At 34.5% G+C, this 18,111-nt stretch overlaps 1 protein-coding gene across 10 annotated transcripts in view; it reads left to right on the top strand.

Moving 5' to 3' along the window:
- DYNC2H1 (dynein cytoplasmic 2 heavy chain 1) overlaps positions 1–18,111 on the top strand; it is a 165,880-nt gene that overhangs the window by 66,858 nt on the left and 80,911 nt on the right. For 7 of the 10 annotated variants that reach the window (XR_007168797.2, XR_007168798.2, XR_010828405.1 and 4 more), the window contains exons 66-74: positions 2,358–2,521; positions 2,923–3,042; positions 4,513–4,647; positions 5,489–5,632; positions 6,883–6,972; positions 10,964–11,029; positions 13,156–13,206; positions 14,733–14,810; positions 15,961–16,092. Coding sequence is in view for 5 of the 10 variants with exons in the window: in XM_048078168.2 (XP_047934125.2) it covers positions 2,358–2,521; positions 2,923–3,042; positions 4,513–4,647; positions 5,489–5,632; positions 6,883–6,972; positions 10,964–11,029; positions 13,156–13,206; positions 14,733–14,810; positions 15,961–16,092 (980 nt within the window). In the remaining 5 variants the exon portion in view is untranslated. Of the gene's footprint in view, positions 1–2,357; positions 2,522–2,922; positions 3,043–4,512; positions 4,648–5,488; positions 5,633–6,882; positions 6,973–10,963; positions 11,030–11,109; positions 11,329–13,155; positions 13,207–14,732; positions 14,811–15,960; positions 16,093–16,609; positions 16,689–18,111 lie in introns of those variants that run through there. The other 3 variants (XR_007168801.2, XM_048078171.2, XM_066989842.1) reach the window with 2 other exon arrangements.

The following is an 18,111-nucleotide window of genomic DNA, read 5'->3' as shown; positions in this document are numbered from 1 at the left end:
CCTAATTTTTCTGAAAAAATGAGTATTACATTGTTTTTTCCTCTTTAATATGCTGCTACTATACATGCTGCTAACAATTCAGTGCATTAGTTATGTTGGAGTTATGCTCTTGTTTGCCAAGTTGAAAAATACTGAGAAGTATTTAAAGATTTTTTTTGACTGGAGTTAGAATAAAGTGTTTTTATGAATTCTTGCAGAGTTTAAATTTTAACTTAATTTCTAGCGGCAATTTCAAACACATGGTCTTTCTTAGGAATTTTGGGCAATGAATCGACCAGAAATTACACAACTGATTATGCAATTAGAAATCAGAATCTTAGAGTGTTGATGTTGCTTTCTGTCTTTCATTTGTCTAAAGACTAAAGAAGATGCTCAGATCTATCCCTGACGTGACTTTGGAATGGGAGTGCGAGGGGTCATAGAATTCAGTGAAATGCGTCCCCTTTACTGATGCAGTGAAACAGTATAAAAACATTTGTGGAGTTCTTAGATGTAGTTATCCCCTATATGGGGACAGGTCTGTAAAATAACAAGAAGCTGTTAGTTCAGATCATTCTTCCATTACAGATGTGCTTACTTTTCTTTTTTTTCTCATCAGTAGGAGCTGAGAGCACTACCTGAGTGGTGACTTCAAGGTTCTGTAGGAGGCTAGATGGAAATCTTGACAACTGTTTTATTTCACTAGCTTCTGCTGAATTTTGGAAAGCAGAAATACAGTGTTATCAGAGATACATCTCAAAAGGAATCAAATTAAGAGATGAATGTGTTTGCAGAACTGTGGAGAAAGCAGATTAAGTCAAAAATACAAGTTTATTCAGGGAAATTGCTCATAACACCTCAGGCAGCCTCTTCCATGTGAACTCTGTTAACTCTAGATCTGTGCAAGTCCAGACTAGGGAGCTGTATTTTGAAAAGGGAGAGCAGGTCATTCTTTGAGTCATCTCAGTCATTTGGCTATGAAGCGCACACCTTCTGTTTGTCAAAATGTGGAAGTGGTAGTGGAGGCCTCTCTGCATTATTTTGCTTGTGATGACTGGGCATCTTTTCACTACTTAGAATGAAATGAAGTTAAGAAGAAAATGTGAATTTATATACTGCAGTTACTTTGTCCTTGTACAGCTTCCATTTTCTGTTTGACATTTTTACAACATAAGCCTAAAATTTATTCTGATCCTTGGCACAGAAGCAAAATTGGTATGTGATTTTCATCTGTAGCAGTGTTTTAGCAAGAGATTTATACTTGGAGCATTTCTGATCTTCTGCTCCTAGTGCTAATAATAGAGAAGGACCTAACTGCCACCTCAGAAGTTTCTCTGGAAGAGAAATTTTCACTTTGAAACTTTTAATGTTCTAATTCTGTTCTTCCTTCTTTTTAGTATCAGGAGGCAAAAATCTTATTCTAGTCGTGACTGTTAAAGTTTATTTGTTTCTAACACAGCTATAATGAAAATTTTCTGTGGTGGAAAGAGAGTGGTGAGAAGCCATATATATGGTTTAATTTTGTGAGAAGCATATTGAGAAATGTCAGAATCTCAATATTATAAAAATAGATTGAATATATGATAACAAAAATGAATAAATTCATTCTTTTCCACTGTGATTAAATTAAGTGTATTTACAGTAATTTACAAATTTACAGGATATTTCTTAACAGAATAGTTTTATTTTAATCTAATAACTAGATATTCCAACATCTTCAGTTTTATAGTCTTTCTCCATAACAATATCACCGAAAGTAATATTTTAATGGAATTATGATTGTATAGCAGCATCAAACTTCTGCAAGTAAATGTAACAGATTCAGAGATAAAGACTGATGTTTTGGTGTCACATTCAGAAAATATTGCACCATCTTAGCCAATATGTATTTGTGGCAAAGGTGATTTTATAGAGTGGTATACCTATGTGGCAAATTAAATGAATATGTTTAAATAATGACAGGATTCTTAGACAAAAGCAGAATTATCTAATGTGTCTTCTGTGCTGTTTTGTCTCCTGTCATTGTTAGAAGATTTCAAATATTCATTCATATCGCTTTTACATCAAGTGCATTTTCTGCCATTTGATCTTTTTTATTGGGAGTGATAATTAAATGAACCTCGTCAATTAAATATTTTCACCATATAGCTTTCACACACCATTGCTACACTATTGCATTTTTCAGTCTAGAAATGCAGAATAGCTTATGTTTCTTAAGTTTTTATTTATTATTCTTTATAAAATTCATTTATAAATTATTCATAAAGTATCTTTTAATCTGTTGGTCATAAAGTATGACACAAATACCATTATTTTCAGATAATTGTAGCATGACTAGAATCTAGAATCAGTGACTATAATATATTTTTTATCTGCAGGACCCCACTATGCTATACAAATAGGTGAAAAAATTATAGATTATAATGAAGAGTTCCGTCTTTTTCTATCAACAAGGAACCCAAATCCCTTCATTCCACCTGATGCTTCTTCTATTGTTACAGAAGTAAACTTTACCACAACAGGAAGTGGCTTAAGAGGTCAGGTAGGCATTTAAAATAAAAATAATGTAGGTATTTATAGATACATCCAGCCTTTAGTAGAAGCCCCATGGTGCAGTTTGTGTTAATGGTCACTGAGATATTTTGTAGGACACAACTATAAACAGAAAAATCAGTGCTGATACTAAATTAAAATTTTAGAAGATTGTTTTTATGCACTTTGAAACCAAGTAGCAAGTCTAATAATGAAAATGGAAACTATCTCATTGACTTGAGTTACATGAGATTAATTGCTAAGCTCCTGTTTTCTGTTCAAACCCTCAGAAGTCTACTTTCAAAAGTAGACTGTAAACTGGTATACAATTAATGCTATATGATTTATTATTGTATATTATGAAATATTAAAGTATCTTCTACCACATCAAATAATCTCCTTTCTTTTTAGCTTTTGGCTTTAACAATTCAGCATGAAAAGCCCGATTTGGAAGAGCAGAAGACAAAGCTGTTGCGACAGGAAGAAGATAAGAAGATACAACTAGCTAAGCTTGAGGAATCTCTTTTGGAGGTAAAATAAATTCACCTGCTGTATCTGTTAGGCCAATAAGATAAATTTAATATTTTTATGTGTTTCAATGTAAAAAGAAAGTACTGGAATAATGACCCCTCAGAATTTTTGATTTGAGAAGATAAAAGCATTATATACTTGGGCATGTTGGTAAGAAAGAAATATAAATATGTACATCAGCCACCTTTCCTAGGTGGCTCCATTAGTACCTGTACCAAGATGATCTTATCCTACTCTTATCAACTAGATAACTTAGTGCATTCTTCTATTCTAACTCTGCATCCAGATATCCTGATGTGCTATCCTAGGAAGTATTGGTTTGACTTCTCAAAACATGCTAGGGTATACAACCTGTAAACCAGTTGCACAAAACAATTCATCACATCTTGCCCAATAATGTTTTTTTACTTAAAATATGGAAATATGGAATACAGTTTGCAGTCAGTTAAGCAGATCTGAACCTTTGATGCAGTGTCTAAAGTGCATTGCTTTATGATCACTTTTTTTTTATTATTATATAGTAACTATTTTAATTTTAAAATATTAGGTGTGTGTTGTATTAAGGTGAGGAAAGCTCATAGCTCTTTTTTTTTTTTTCCCCTTGGCTGTCTTTACAAATCTTGCATGTTAAGATGTTTTCATGGCCTAATGAGTTAATATAGTTGCAGGTATATTTGTTAGGTAATTTTTATTTTTATTTTTTTTAAGATAAAACTTTAAATTAACTGTCTACTGTGTATAAAACCCATTTAGTTTTCACTTTCAGATGAAGCCTGAGAGTAAATATTAACCAACAAGAAGCCAATTTTGTGTTGTGTGACCAAGAAATTGTATTGAAGTGTGTTTACTGAGAGCTAGAAAAAAAAAAAAGCAAACCTTAAATGCCAGGGAATCACTCATTTTTCCCTCTTCTTATTAAAAGTGGAAGCGTTTGTACAGGAGAACTCAGGAAAGAGGTGGGGCAATCAAAAGCATTTTGAAGGGATCTCATTATGAAACTGGGAATGTTGTAATCGTGAATATTTATCTCTCAGTTGGAAATGAGGACAAAATTGTATTGGGATGTTGGACTGTACTGTTTTGAGGCAAAACAAATTTATGATTGATCAGGTACAGCAAGTTACTGCAAGTAGCCAATTTCAGGCTAAATTGGTAGTGAAATATGAAGAAAAAAAAGATTTGTATTTCCTGTTGGGATGTTAGTGTATAAGAATCTGATCATACAAATCATTCTGAAAAGCTTAATGACAGCTTGTTTCAGAATTTGGCAGTCTGGATTTTGAGAGTTTGGTCCTGAGTTTTATTTTCCAGCCTTCATTAATACATCATCTGAGTTTTTGGAGTAAACTTTCTAGTACCCTCGTACTCTCGGTGCATTCAGTGATTCAGAAATATGCACGTCAGCTTCTAAAATGCTTACTTTGCAGTTGTTTTTTTTAATGTAACATAGGTGACTTTTTTTTTTTATAGACACTTGCAACATCGCAAGGCAACATACTAGAAAATAAAGATCTGATTGAATCTTTGAATCAGACTAAAGCAAGTAGTGCCCTCATCCAAGAATCGCTTGCTGAATCTCACAGACTTCAGAGTTCCCTTGATCAGGTAGACAAAAAAAAGATCTTTTATTGCTGCTTTTTTCCTGCTGAGAATAGTTATCTTGTGTGTGTAAATAGAGTATATGTACATCTGCAGGACAGTAAGATCAGTAACATACTGAATTCATCTTTTGAAGTAAGAGATACTTGCATAATGCAAGTACAGAAAGCATTTTCAGTACTGAAATGTCTTTAATTTGCACTTGTTACACAACTTAAAGCCTGCCAGTTTGAATTCAATTTTTTTTTTTCCCAAGGACCTATTGGCAGGTATTAGGTTTTGACTTTGTTTTTTTACTTTTACCATCAGCTATTGCAAACAATATGACTGACTTTCAAGGCTCAAATGGACATTCTTGTTTAATAAATCCCTTGCTATTGCAAAAAATTAATTAATTGGTGGTGTTATTCATCTGGCATGGCTGGGTTTTGTAACACATTACAAATTTTTCTCCTGTGTCCTATTTGTTATGTTTTGAATTTGCTGCTGAGTTTTGGGAAGTGCTTTGTGGTGGGAGGAGACCTCAGTGCCCTTAGAATTAATTTCCAAGGTGTTCTTCATAACTTAAAAAACTTTTTACCCAGGTGTTTTCTGCCAAGTTTTAAGCCTAAAGATAGTATTGAAGTCTTGAGTACACGGCCCTCAGTTTGAAAAGTCGGAAGGGATTCTGTTTTCTCAAGTAGCAGTGGGAGTCATCTGAATTTTTCAACAGGGGTGAATAAATGTTTATGTAATATCCAGTAGATGGCAGCAATGTACTGTTTTAATTTGTGTGTGTGTGTGTATATATATATATATATATATATATACACCATATATATATATGCTTTTTTTCTTTTATCCACAGGAGAGAGACGCCTATCTCCCTTTAGCTGAGAGTGCTAGCAAGATGTATTTTATTATCTCTGACTTGTCCAAAATTAATAATATGTACCATTTTAGTTTGGCGGCCTTTCTACGGCTTTTCCAAAGGGCCCTGCAAAGCGAGCAGGTATTTTCTCTTCTTCTAAAGCTGTGAGTGCTGCAGATGAATCACTCTGTTTTGATCCTTAGAATTTTTTAGTTGCTCTGAACGTTTTTAGGGAATAACGTATAATAAGTAGTGATGCTGAACTGTTGTGCTTTACATATTCAGAATATATACACATGGATTTTTTTTTTTTGCCATTTACATTACATATAAATTGTAAAATTGCTAGGCCATCTAAAACCAAAGTTGCTCTTATTTGTTATTTCAGGCTTGTGCCTTGTCTAAGGTGAATGAATTAGGAAAAGCAAGTTTAACTATAACTTCAGCTCATTACTGCAGGCTTTATTTAAACAATCTCCAATTAATTCTACCAACAAGGGTTAGAATAAGAAAAGACCTATATTTCTACATGGTTCAGTTATTGGAAGGAAGATAAAAAACTGTTTTTATACAGTCTGTAAGCATGCACGTCTTAGGAAAATGTCACTTTTACTTTTCTGTATTCTCATGGCCATTACATTTTTCTTACTGAAGTGCAGAATTATGGATTTATCCTTTGTCACCTCACTCTTTAGATGTAAAAAACCCACACTGACTAATGATGTGCTTTCTTTTTATTGAGCATCTCCAAAATTCATCTTTTTTTTTTCCTGTTTGTTTCCACTTCAAAAATGAATTCACATGCCTTTTATCATGTCACTTTGGATTGCCCTTTATTCTCATGTCCATGCTTACAACATTCCTTCAGCTCCAGTCATTAGCAGAAACGTCCTTCCAACAATGCAAACTTGCCTTCTTTAAGGTTTTTTACCCATTCCTTCTTTTCCACAACATGAAATTTCTAACTTCTTGTTTAGTTTCACAACCTTTCATAATTTCTTCCTTCCTTCCTATTATGATAACCTATTTAAAACTGAACTTCTGTCTTTGCCACTCATGTCCTCCTTTACTTTCTTTCTTTTTATTCCTCTATTCCCTTCTGCATTTTTCCTACACTTTTAGACTTAGGGAAGGGGTTAACAGCTTGTGAATCCACATTACCCTCCTTTATAATCTCCAGAAAGGTAGAAAAGAATTTGTTTCAGATAAACCTCACAGTACCTGTAAAACCCCTTGTAAACCTCCTTTTATATCTTCACCCCTTTTTATTCCCTCCTGTTTCTATTCCTCCTCTTGCCCCTCCCCCCTTTATTTCCCCTGGTGAAATTCACTCGGTAATAAAAGATCTCTTACTTCCACATGAATTTTAGAAATCCAAACTTTATTTTTAGGATTCAAGTAATACTGAAGAAAGAATCAAGCTGCTTATTGATGCATTGAAACATACAGTGTATGAATATGTTTGTCGTTGTTTGTTTAAGGTAAGATTGTACTTTTCTGGCTTTTATATAGTGCACTGGGCTTGGAAGTATTCTTTCAGCAACCAACACTGATCTAGTTCAGATAAGCAGTATTGTGTCAGTACATATGCAATACATGTAAAAAAAACTTGCACTTGTAACATTTAGCATAAAAAATTGAGGACAGAAATTTAGACTATGACAAAATTAAGGTTGCTTATGCACATTTTTTCCACAGAGCAGTGTTCTAATGGGTGAGGCTATTCTCAGTGTAGTCATATTTCTGCTTTACCTCCAGTTTCTCATCTCTCTATCATTCTGTCTACATAGCCAGTTCCAGGCTGCTTAGTATTTAGAGTACTCTTCATTCTGTTCGGTCTTATGTCTAGCATTTCCAAAGTATAAGTGTTTGACTTAGCTGTCGTGGTAAGGTTGTGTATGATCATTACTACTCTTTTTTAAAAAGAAACAACAACAAAAAAAACAACAAACCCAAATCATTATAATATTTTCTTTCCTCTTTTCACCTCCTGCCCCAAATCTCTACTGTATAGCTTCTTTGTTTCTGCATTTTTCTCTTGTTCCTCCATACAATGTTCTTAATGTATTTCTTGTTTGTTCTGCATGTCTGTCAGATGGCTTTTCTCTTATTGCTTTCTTGGTGAAAACCTAGGATAGATGGGCCCTTCACTTCCACTTTTCATTTTCACTTTCACCTGGAGCAATCATAACAGGAGGTCTCATAGTATTAGGGTGAAGATGACACAGTAGGTCTGCATAGACCATTTGAGCAGTAGTAGAAATGATGCAAGTCTGAAGTTTGGTAAGTGAAAATGGATAGATCTTGGAAGATTTTACCCCCTCCAAATCTAGCAACAGTACATTGAGGATGCAGAAGTAGCAACGTTTCTAAGGATTTTGATTTATCAAAGTTCAGCTGGACTCTTATGTAATATTCGCATAATAATTTAATGTCTGTGTTTGAAGTGGTGACTCTGTGAAGTCTTCCAGTAAGTCATCACATCTTTTGAATGTTGGAAGGCAAGCTATTTTTATATGTCAGAAAAGATGAAAGATTTCAAAAACAAGGTGCAGATAGGAGATTTCTCGTAGGAAAGATTTTCACCATGAATGATCAGGCCAAGGTTTAGAAGATACTGGAAGTGTAAGAGTTACAATGCAGCTTCAGACTAATGATGCATCCTGCTTAGTATCCTGCTCTGATACTGGATTTAGAGAACTAATAAGCTCCTCATGCCGTCGGCTATCTACTACTAGTTCAGCCTTTTATTCACATTTTTAAAGACTGCTGTGGCACTGAGGCTGTACTAGAGTCTTTATATATTGTATAGCTGATAAAATTTTTACATCTATGTCTGAGGTGATGTATCAGGCATGTAAAAAGGAATTTGGATGAGAAAACAGTAATAATGAAAAGAAAACAAAAATAGTTTGGCCCTCTTGTGTAATTTTGAACCTAAAAATGTAACAGACATTAAAATGAGGAAGACAATATCAGTCAAGTAATTCATCTTATACTTCATAACATGTACGTAATATTTCCTAGATTATGCTTTCTCAAATTTGGTCCCATCTCTTCTGATGTCTCATGCAATTCATTTTTCAGTAGTAGTCTTGGGAACCTAATATTCTTCGGAGACGTAAGTCTCATCGTCATTAAACTATTTTATGATATTTAAATAAGAAATCATTTTAGATCTTTGTCTTAAAGTTTCAGCTTAACTTTGTTCAATTATTTAAATAAATAATTTTACATTCATCAGTGTATTCATAGATAATATACACAATAAGATACACAAAAAAAGAATGCAGTTCTCAGAATCACAGAATGGTTTAGCTTGCAAGAATCCTGCAAGAACCCCTACTCAAGCAGAACAGGTTACCCAGGACCATGTCCAGGTGACTTTTTATGAGCTCCAAGGAAGGAGAATCCTTGGGATGTATCCCCCGATAATCGTGGTGACCGTTAGCCCAACTCTTCAGTTTATCAACATCGTTCTTGTACTGGGGGACTAAAACTGAATGCAGTATTTTACAGATGAGGTCTAACAACTGCTGAGTGAAGGGTGGATAATCAATTCCATTACTCTGCCAACTATGCCCTTGTTAAAAGAACCAGGGTTCTGTTGGTTATCTTTGATGCTAGAGTACTGTGTTGGCTGATGTCCAGCTTCCTGTCTCCCAAGACCCTCCTGAGTCCTTTGCAATCCACTGTCTGTATCATTACAAGGGATTCTTCCTTCTCAGGGACAGGACTTACACTTGTTTTACACTTGTGTTACACCAATTTTGCAAAGTTCCTGTCAGCCACTTCCTCCAACCTGTCCAGGTCTCTTTGAACGGCAGCCCTGCCTTAAATGTACTCACTGGTCCCCCCAGTTTGATGTCACTTACAAACATGTGGTGAGATGTTACAGATTGCAGAGACTGGTTCATTTGCTGACATCAGTATCATAATTTCTGTCATCTGAAATACATGTTGTTTTTTCTTCCCCGAATATAATATGATGAAGCGGTCTTCATCTAAACTTACATACTGGAATGTGACACGGCTTATCCTTACAGACCGGTTTCTTCAGTTGTGGGGAGGTATCATAGTGGATTTTCTGTTTAATTCATGAATTCAGGCATCTTTTTTTCAAAACCAGTGTGCAGGACTGGTAAATGTTTGAGGCACTCTCTGATATGCAGACAAAACATGACTAGTGTGCAGCTCTGGGTCCAGGATAGCAGTGTTTCTAGTGTGCCTAGATCCCTTGTGGGATCTGAGTTCAGGTGTCCACCAGGTGGCAGAGCCATCACAACATGTGGATGTCCATTCCTGTTCAGGAATCTGTGAGATTTGGTTTTACAGCCCTTAACAGCAAAAGACTCTGGAGTTGTTGAGTATACACTATTGCCCTTTTGTTTTAAGGATTACATGGAGAAAGTAAGAGGATTCTCATGTAGATGCCCTTGAGCTAAGGACAATCAAGCTGTCATTTTGAGGTACACATAAGGCATAGTATGTGGGAAACCACACTGTGGAAAATTCAAACAGCGTTGTTTAGAAGTCAAAAACAGAATTAATTTCTATAGGAGTGCAGGGGTGTTGTGTTTATCAGCTGAGACTGCTAAGTTCTGCAGCTTTAATACAATGCTATGCATTGTGTTCTGTTTCCTTCTCTTGTTCTTCCCTGTCACCTCTGCTTTGTATTTTTAATTACATTTCACCTTATTAAAATGAAAAGAGGTATCAGCTTCAATATGCCTTATGCTAACTTACATTGTAATGAAATAAAATGTGTTTATCTTCTACTGTCTGGTAAAATACATCTTCCAGGTTACAGGACAGTCCTTAGAAATTTGATGTCTCGATCTAGGTGTCTGTGCGCTCCAGATTTTAAAGAGTATTTACTTTCAGTGTTTCACATCAGCTTCACTATGTGGTAATCTGTGCTTAACAGTACAGCTTTGGAAAAATACATCTGTTTGTGAATGTTTCTGTCTATGGACATAAGAATCCCAGTTTTAATAAGCCAATATTATTTTCATAAATATTGTTCTAAGTGTTTGTGTGGTGTATTCAATAGTTCCAATGAATCCTTGCTCCTCGTTTATTGCTCCAGTGCTCAAAAACTGGCTGAAATTTAAGTGGTGCAACAGACCTAGGATTTTTTTTTCCAAATTTCTGTCTTCTCTGGTGGTTTTGAAGCATTTCCTGTCTATAGTTTCAAAAATAATGGGTTCTGTTTAGTATGATTGCTTTGTTAAAAATACCTGTTTTTTCTTCTTCCCTTGAATTTTAGATGTAGTTAGATACAGGTTTCAGGTCAGTGTTTCTCTCAAAGTTGCAGAAGTAATTAGCAATTTGGAATTAAGATGTGTCATTAAGTCTCTGCTATAGAATTCGAGCTGTTTTATTAATAAAATTTTCTTTATGCATAAGAAAGCATAAGAAAGGTGATGTCTGATGAACATACAAATGCAGTTTTTTCTGCTTTTGTTTCAGGCTGATCAGCTAATGTTTGCTCTGCATTTTGTACGAGGAATGCACCCTGAATTATTTCAAGAGAATGTAAGTGCTAGAGAAGAAAATTCCCCAGTTCCCTCAGCCACTCCTCATAAGACCTTCATGTTCCTCTCCTTGGGTCTTAGATTAATGCTGATGGCTGATTAGCACAAGTCAACATTTAATTATCCAAAATACCTACATGGAAAGGAGATACAGAGCCTGCAGGACATCCATGGCTTTCTATAGTAGCAGAAGCTGAAGGCCAGAAGGAATACAAAACGTCAGTAAATACCAACTTGCTAGAGTCAAGTCAGTAAGGGGAAGAATGTAAACACCAGATAATACATTTGAAGCAAGTAACGGAACTTCATTATATGAAGGATGTGGATTTAATGAACAAGGTTGAAACTTTTTGATGTTATGAATGCACTATAGTTTTATTGCAGATGTATGGATTGACTAAGTGAAATCCCATAGTCTGTGGGATTCGTTTCCTCAGTGAAGCTGCCTGATAAAATTAACTTGAATTTGTCATGTTGGTGGTAGTTGTGGTTATTCTTTATTATTAGGACTATCCTAATTCATATACATTACTCATCTTCAGCTTCTGAAAATACTGTTTTATCTTCCTAATCGTTGACTTTATAAACTCATGAAGGCAACAAATTGGAAATAGTTTTCTGACTAAACTGAAGCTTGACTGCCTAGGCTTCTTAAGTGCTGTAGGTACTGATTTCTTTGTTGATTGCTGTTGTTGAGCATGTATTTCCATCAGCTGTTAGAGTTCTTAACCCACTTGATATAGGTTACATGTAATGCACATTCCTGAGTACTCAAGTATCCAAGTATCTCAGTACTCAAAAGTCAAAACAGGCAAATAATAATCCTCTTACTTCACTGAAAGGTAGAATTTATTTTCATTAAAATTGCTAAGAAAAGAGTGCTTGTGCAAAATATTTATTGAGGAAAATTAAGGTGAAGTGGTTATTATTCCAAGATATTTATTTGAAAGCTTTTAATGTGGTGAGAATAGAAGTCACGTAACTGTGCTGCTAGAGAATTCAATATTCCAAGTCCCTCTCCCAAAAGAATTTGACCTATTGTGCTTATGAATTTTTTGGTAGTGATAAAAATTTTTCTAGCACAATGTTTAGTAAGAGATAAAGCATTCTAATGTTAAGACACTGTCTTTCTGAATTAATGTGTATAGATTTTTCTGAGGTAGTTCTACATGGCTGCACATATACTGTTTCTGCTTTTCTATATAAAGATATTACACAATTTCTGGTTTTAAAACAAGGGAAACTTCATGAATTTTTCTGTACATGAGTGTTTATTAATGGGAGACGATCATCACTTAAAATTGAAAGAAAATTAATTCAAGACTCAGCTAGATCTATGGGTGGCAAAAGATTATATCAGAGTAGTTTTAGTTGATTGGAATTTTTATTTGGAATGTTACAATGGTCTTTAACAATAAAAATAAAGTTTTCTTTTATCACAGATTTATAGATACTGACAATGGAAATTTTCTATGCTCTGGAGGTTTATTAGTACTACCTCCAAATATAGGGTTATATAATCTGTACCATGTTTTTAAATACTTATCTAATCTGTTTAAAAATGATTAAAAGCTCTCTTCCTGGATACAAATACTAAGTCTAAAAGATTTAATCATTATATTGCCTCACCTGACATTACCCCTTTCTTAATGCAACTAAAGGGTTCATAATACCAACCTGTTTTACTAAGTACTCCTTTTGTTCTAGTAACTGCATTGTTTGATTGCTATAACATGAAACAACACTGAAAAATTAGGTCCATATTCTATGGGCCTACTGATAACTGGTCAGGCAGTATGTGTGTCCTTGTCAGCCAGGCGTGTTACTCCTTGAGAGTCTGTACATGGATGATCTGGGTGGAAGCTGTGGGTCTTGGAAACCATAAGGTTTCTCCTTTGGTTTATTTGCTTGTAAAGCACTGCAATCCCATAGCTTGGATACTACAAAAGGGGCATACTGTTAGTATTATGTGGAGTTTAAAAAATGTTGTATAACTCTTTCAGAATCTAGGTTTTAATTGTTTATCCTCTGAATTATTTCTGTTTTGCCTATATGCTACTACGCATTATTTTTTTATTCTTAAAGATGTCTGGTCATTTATCTGAGTTGTTCATTTATTCCCCCTAGGAATGGGAGACTTTTACAGGTGTGATTGTTGGAGATACCGTAAGAAAATCAGTAAGCTACTTTTATTTGTGTATTCTGGAAAAAGTAACATCTAATTAAATCATGAGAAGTTAAGATTATGTGCATTGTTTTGTTAATTGCATTAATACTTGAAAGGAACAGATAACCTTTCACGTAGTAATATTATAAACCTCTTTGAATACGGCAACTTGTTTTCTATACATATCTTTTTTGTTTTTGCTGCCTTTTTTCTTTTTATTACTGTTAGCACGATTGCTATTCATTAAAATTCAACAGTATATTTAAAAAGGTTTTAAAGCCTTTTCTGTAACTAAAATAAGTGTTTCTCAATCCCTCTTTTCTAGAGTGTCATACATGAGTTGTAGTCTTTGCATGAGTTGATGCGATTGTCCACACACTTTACTACATTTGATTAGCTTTTTTCCAGAGCCTCAGTTCCGCATCTGGAGATGTACTTACCTACACCTAGTTTACATAAGCTAGAAGCATCAGTTGCTTGCCTGATTAATTATGCTACAGTTACTAAGTGTCCTTCAATTCTACAGAAGCTGTATATTTTCAAAATAATCCTCCAGTAGAAAAGGGTAGAGAAAAGAAAAAGCTAAGCATTTCCTAGTCTTAGCCATTATAGACATTCTTTGAACCAGATATTCTGGCAGTTTTGAAAGGGGTGTTAAGAAACCTGAGTTTTGTCTCTGCCTCTTCTGTTGCTAATCTCTCTTCTTTTGGTCAGGGTCAGGCTAGCTTATTTCCGTCAGTGTTGGCTGCAGTTTTCATTACTCCCAATTACTTTTAACCTTTAATCTTATTTACATATCTATATCAGGACAATGCAACCAGTTCTGAGTTGTTCCATAGCTTTCATCATCCTTGTCAGCTTTTATGCATCTTTTCTGGTTCTGATGTATACTTTTGGAGATCTGTGGGATCAGATGACAGGGTACAATTGTGACTCATAATGGTGGCATTGTCCTGTAGTGAATGCAGAGCTTCCTGATGAGGGAGATTCTGCTGCAGCTTAGACTATATTGTTGTTCATCCTTAGAATTTCCTCCATCCCCAACAACTAAGAAATAGAAACATAAAGCTGTGGCCAAACTTTACTAGTGCAGAGTTGTCCAGAATGATACTTTGCCTGTTGAATTACCCTAGAATTGCCCTTTATGTGAAGAGCCATCCTCTTCATGACTGTGAATAAATGTAATTAAGTTATTTTTTGAAGTCAGTTGATTGGAGTGCATATGCAAATAGTCAGTCATTTGGGTCACTTGTCTTTATACAAAAGAAAACTACTTAGACTTGAGCGGGACTTACACTAAATAATGACATTTTCAGGCTCAAGCAGTTAAGCAAAACTTGATGTGAACAGTGTATCTCTAAATTGGTAGCTTTTGTTTCCTTATGCCATTTATGATTTTAGCAACAGTACACAGAAGGATTCCTGTTATGAGCAATATTTTTTATTAAAAGTGTGGGTTTTGCAGTCTTTCCACTGAATATAGTGGTTCACAAAAAAATGTGTAACTTATATGTCCAATGTAACTTGTCTCAATAAGGATTCACAAAGAAGTGCTCGTGACCAGATTCCTTCTTGGATAGAACAGGAACGAGCCTGGGCAGTAGCATCTTTGAAGGTATACATCACATGGCAGTTTGAATTTACCTTAAAATGTCTTTGGTTTTAGCAAATGTAATTTGAACTTGAGTACTCACATATGTATTTGTCAAATGGAAGCATTTTGTTATATTATATTGTTACATGTTACAGAAACTGTGATATATTATATACCCCTTTGAAAAAAAATCTAAGTTGATTTGTTATTTCATCTGTTCTGAAATCTTTTGTGTGCGTCTCTACCCAATTTAACAATGATGTGCATGTGAGCGAACATATCATCTTATATTAGAAAATATTTTAAGCCTACCCAAAATATTACAATTTGTATAAATTGAAAAATATGCAAAGGAAAATTGCAAATACTTAAATTACAGGTTACTCTTGTATAATGTCTTTTCAGAAACCACTTTATATTGTATTAAAATCCATAGGTCTTTAATTGGGAAACTAGTTTTCTACTTACCAAATTTTTGTGCAAACACTTAGAGGTATTTCAGAGTTTGTAATTGCTCAGATCAAGTAATTTCATATTAAAACAACACAACACTTTCTTGGCTTTGATTCATCCTGCAGTGGTCAATGTTGAAATCCTTTCATCTAAGGACAACTATATGAAAATATTAGTCCCTGAAATTCTGTCCTAGCTTATTCTCTTCCTCCGTGTAGCTCAGCAGCAAGGCAAACCTGAGCAATCTTTGGCAAGGACTTTTGGTGCTAAATATACAGATGATTATTTTTCAGTTCTGTTCACCAGACATAAAAACAATTACAATAACGGTGTGGCAAGCATGATTGGTGCTCACTGTTTTTTTTAATCCCTAACTAGGTCAATCAATAGCATGCACGAATAGAAAAAGATCCTTGTCATGATGAAAGGGAGGAATAAAATTAGGTAGGGCCCAAAGTTTGAAATTGAGCCTAGAAGTTTAAAAACTAAAATACAGAGGAAATACAGACTTAACATTTGCAGAAACTAGGTAAACAAATGGTTAATTTTAAGTTGTAACCTTTTGTTTTTGAACTGCAGGATTAAAATTGAATGGAGTTACATGATACACACAATTATTTACAGGTTTAGGATCACAGTGGTATTTGTGAGTGACTTAAAATATACGATGTCTAAATGACTATTCTTTATTGTTAAACATGCATTATTTATTTTGTAGATCTCTCTCCCAGGTCTCTATCAGACACTGTGCCTTGAAGATGAAGGTCTATGGCATGCTTTTTCTCAGAGCTCTGTTTGCGAGCAAGAATTTCCATCTACTATTGTAAAAAGAATTTCTTTATTTCAGCAGGTAATATTCCATATTAAATTATTTAAAATTAATTGTGATTTCAGCATTGAAAGTAAGTTTTACATCTTAGAAATTTAGGCTTCAGACCTGGTTGAATTATAAGCACTGACAATATCTATGCTGTCTTATAGCTCAACTAGTTTATTTAATCTAAGGTGTTTTTTTTCTATAATATATGCTAAATTCTCTCATATCTAAGTCTTCTTTGTGTTAGCGTATTGGCTGCAACTGAGCATATGCTGCAGGGTAACAAGGTCTCTGTTAATACTCACAGAATTGATTTTATGAATAGGTATTTAAATTATTTCATGGTTGCTTTGTTACTGCAAAATTTCTCAGCTTGTTGAGCATCATTAATTTAGATAATTGTTAAATGCAAACTCAGACACCTGACTGAAAATCATAAAATGCTGTAGCAGCCACTGCTTATTAGAAAAGTAGTCTTGAAATTCTACTCTTCCTTGATTAAAAAACTCACCAAGAATGTTGGAGAGACAGGTTCCTTACTCCCCTGTAGGATCCTTCTTCCCAGGAAGAGAAAAATGTCATCCCTCTTGTGTTTATGAAAGAAAGGGTGTTGCTACTTATTTTCAAAAGTAAGTAATTTTCTTACAGTCATTTTTCAATTGAAGAAACTCCATATAGAATGATTGCCCTTTTCGATCCAAAGAAGGGATGGGTGTTAAAGACAATGCATTTTCATGTTGGCTAGCTATCAAAAGCTCTCAAATTGGTCATTTTTGTGGAGGAAAAGAGAGAATGTCTAAAATACTGTACACAGAATGTAGGAAGAATCATTTTGCAAAGGAGTTTGTCTGAGCCATGTTTGATTTGATGAAGTGCAGAACAGTTATTCTTGTGTGTGCAATGTACTGTCATTGAATTTCTACATACAGGAAAATAAATCTGGAATGATCAACGTATTATATCTAGTTCCTTGCATAGGGTGCATTAAGAATGTTTGTCATGATGAAGTCTACTGAAACTACCTAGTACAGATTTATGTGCAACTCATAAGTTATTTTCTTTCAAACTGTATATTGAACACTTAGCATAGTTTCATGCTTAAAAAGTAGTGCTTTCCTAAAAATTTAATAAAATTTATGTTTTCCTTCAAAACCAACAAGAGATATTCCAAATTTTGAAACTGGAGTATGATGGCAGGTTCAGAATTGTGGTTTTGTGTACAGGTCTGTGGATAAGTGAAGGGGTGGGAGAAGGGGTGGTGATTTTAACAAATCATTTCCACTGAAGTAGGATTAGCTGCCTGCAGTTGCCTGTACTGAACATTTGATGGAAATTGCTGAAAAAGAGGTAGCTAGTGGGGAAACTGCTAATTTAATTTTATCCAAATTGTTTAGCTGTTCATGTTTTGTAGCCTTTTGAAGAACATAAGAAAAACATTGAGCCCTTTTGTTCTTTTTGAACCCAGTGTTCTTTTGAAGAACTTTGAACCTCCCTTTGGCAGGGGGTTGGGCCCGAGGTCCCTTGAGGTCCCTTCCAACCCCTACAATTCTGTGATTCTGTGATAAGCATCTGCATAACTAGGAGGTTTGCAAGTCTGAGTATCTCAGTAAGTTAAAAGAAATGTAAAGCTCTGAAGTTGCTCTTAAACAAAAGAACTTATTTCAAAATTGATTATTTTACTGTATTACAGCACTAAAATCAGAAACACTGATGTTCCATTTAAGGATTTACAATCTAAATATATGTATAAAATTATAGTTTAGAAGAGCTGTATAAAGTCAAGTTTGCTTTTTGTTGTTCCTGCTATCCGCATGATATATACCTTTATTCTGAAACATGATATAAAAAGTTCCAGCTTACAAATAGGCATTTTATGTAGAACTATCCTCCAGTTCTATTCAGAAGACAAAATGCTTACAAAGGATGATTGTATTAGGTTATATTGGAAAGGAATGATTGGATAGCTATATATATTTAGAGAAAATAACTTAGTTCTAGAATGAAGTTAAAAAAAAAGTTTTCTTTGAAGAGTTTTGCTTTTTTAGTTGTTAC

The sequence above is a fragment of the Anser cygnoides genome, chromosome 1 (genome assembly GCF_040182565.1).
Source record: "Anser cygnoides isolate HZ-2024a breed goose chromosome 1, Taihu_goose_T2T_genome, whole genome shotgun sequence".
Taxonomy (NCBI): Eukaryota; Metazoa; Chordata; class Aves; order Anseriformes; family Anatidae; genus Anser; species Anser cygnoides.
The sequence above is the reverse complement of the archived record's forward strand: the minus strand, read 5'-3'. Positions and strand labels throughout refer to the sequence as shown.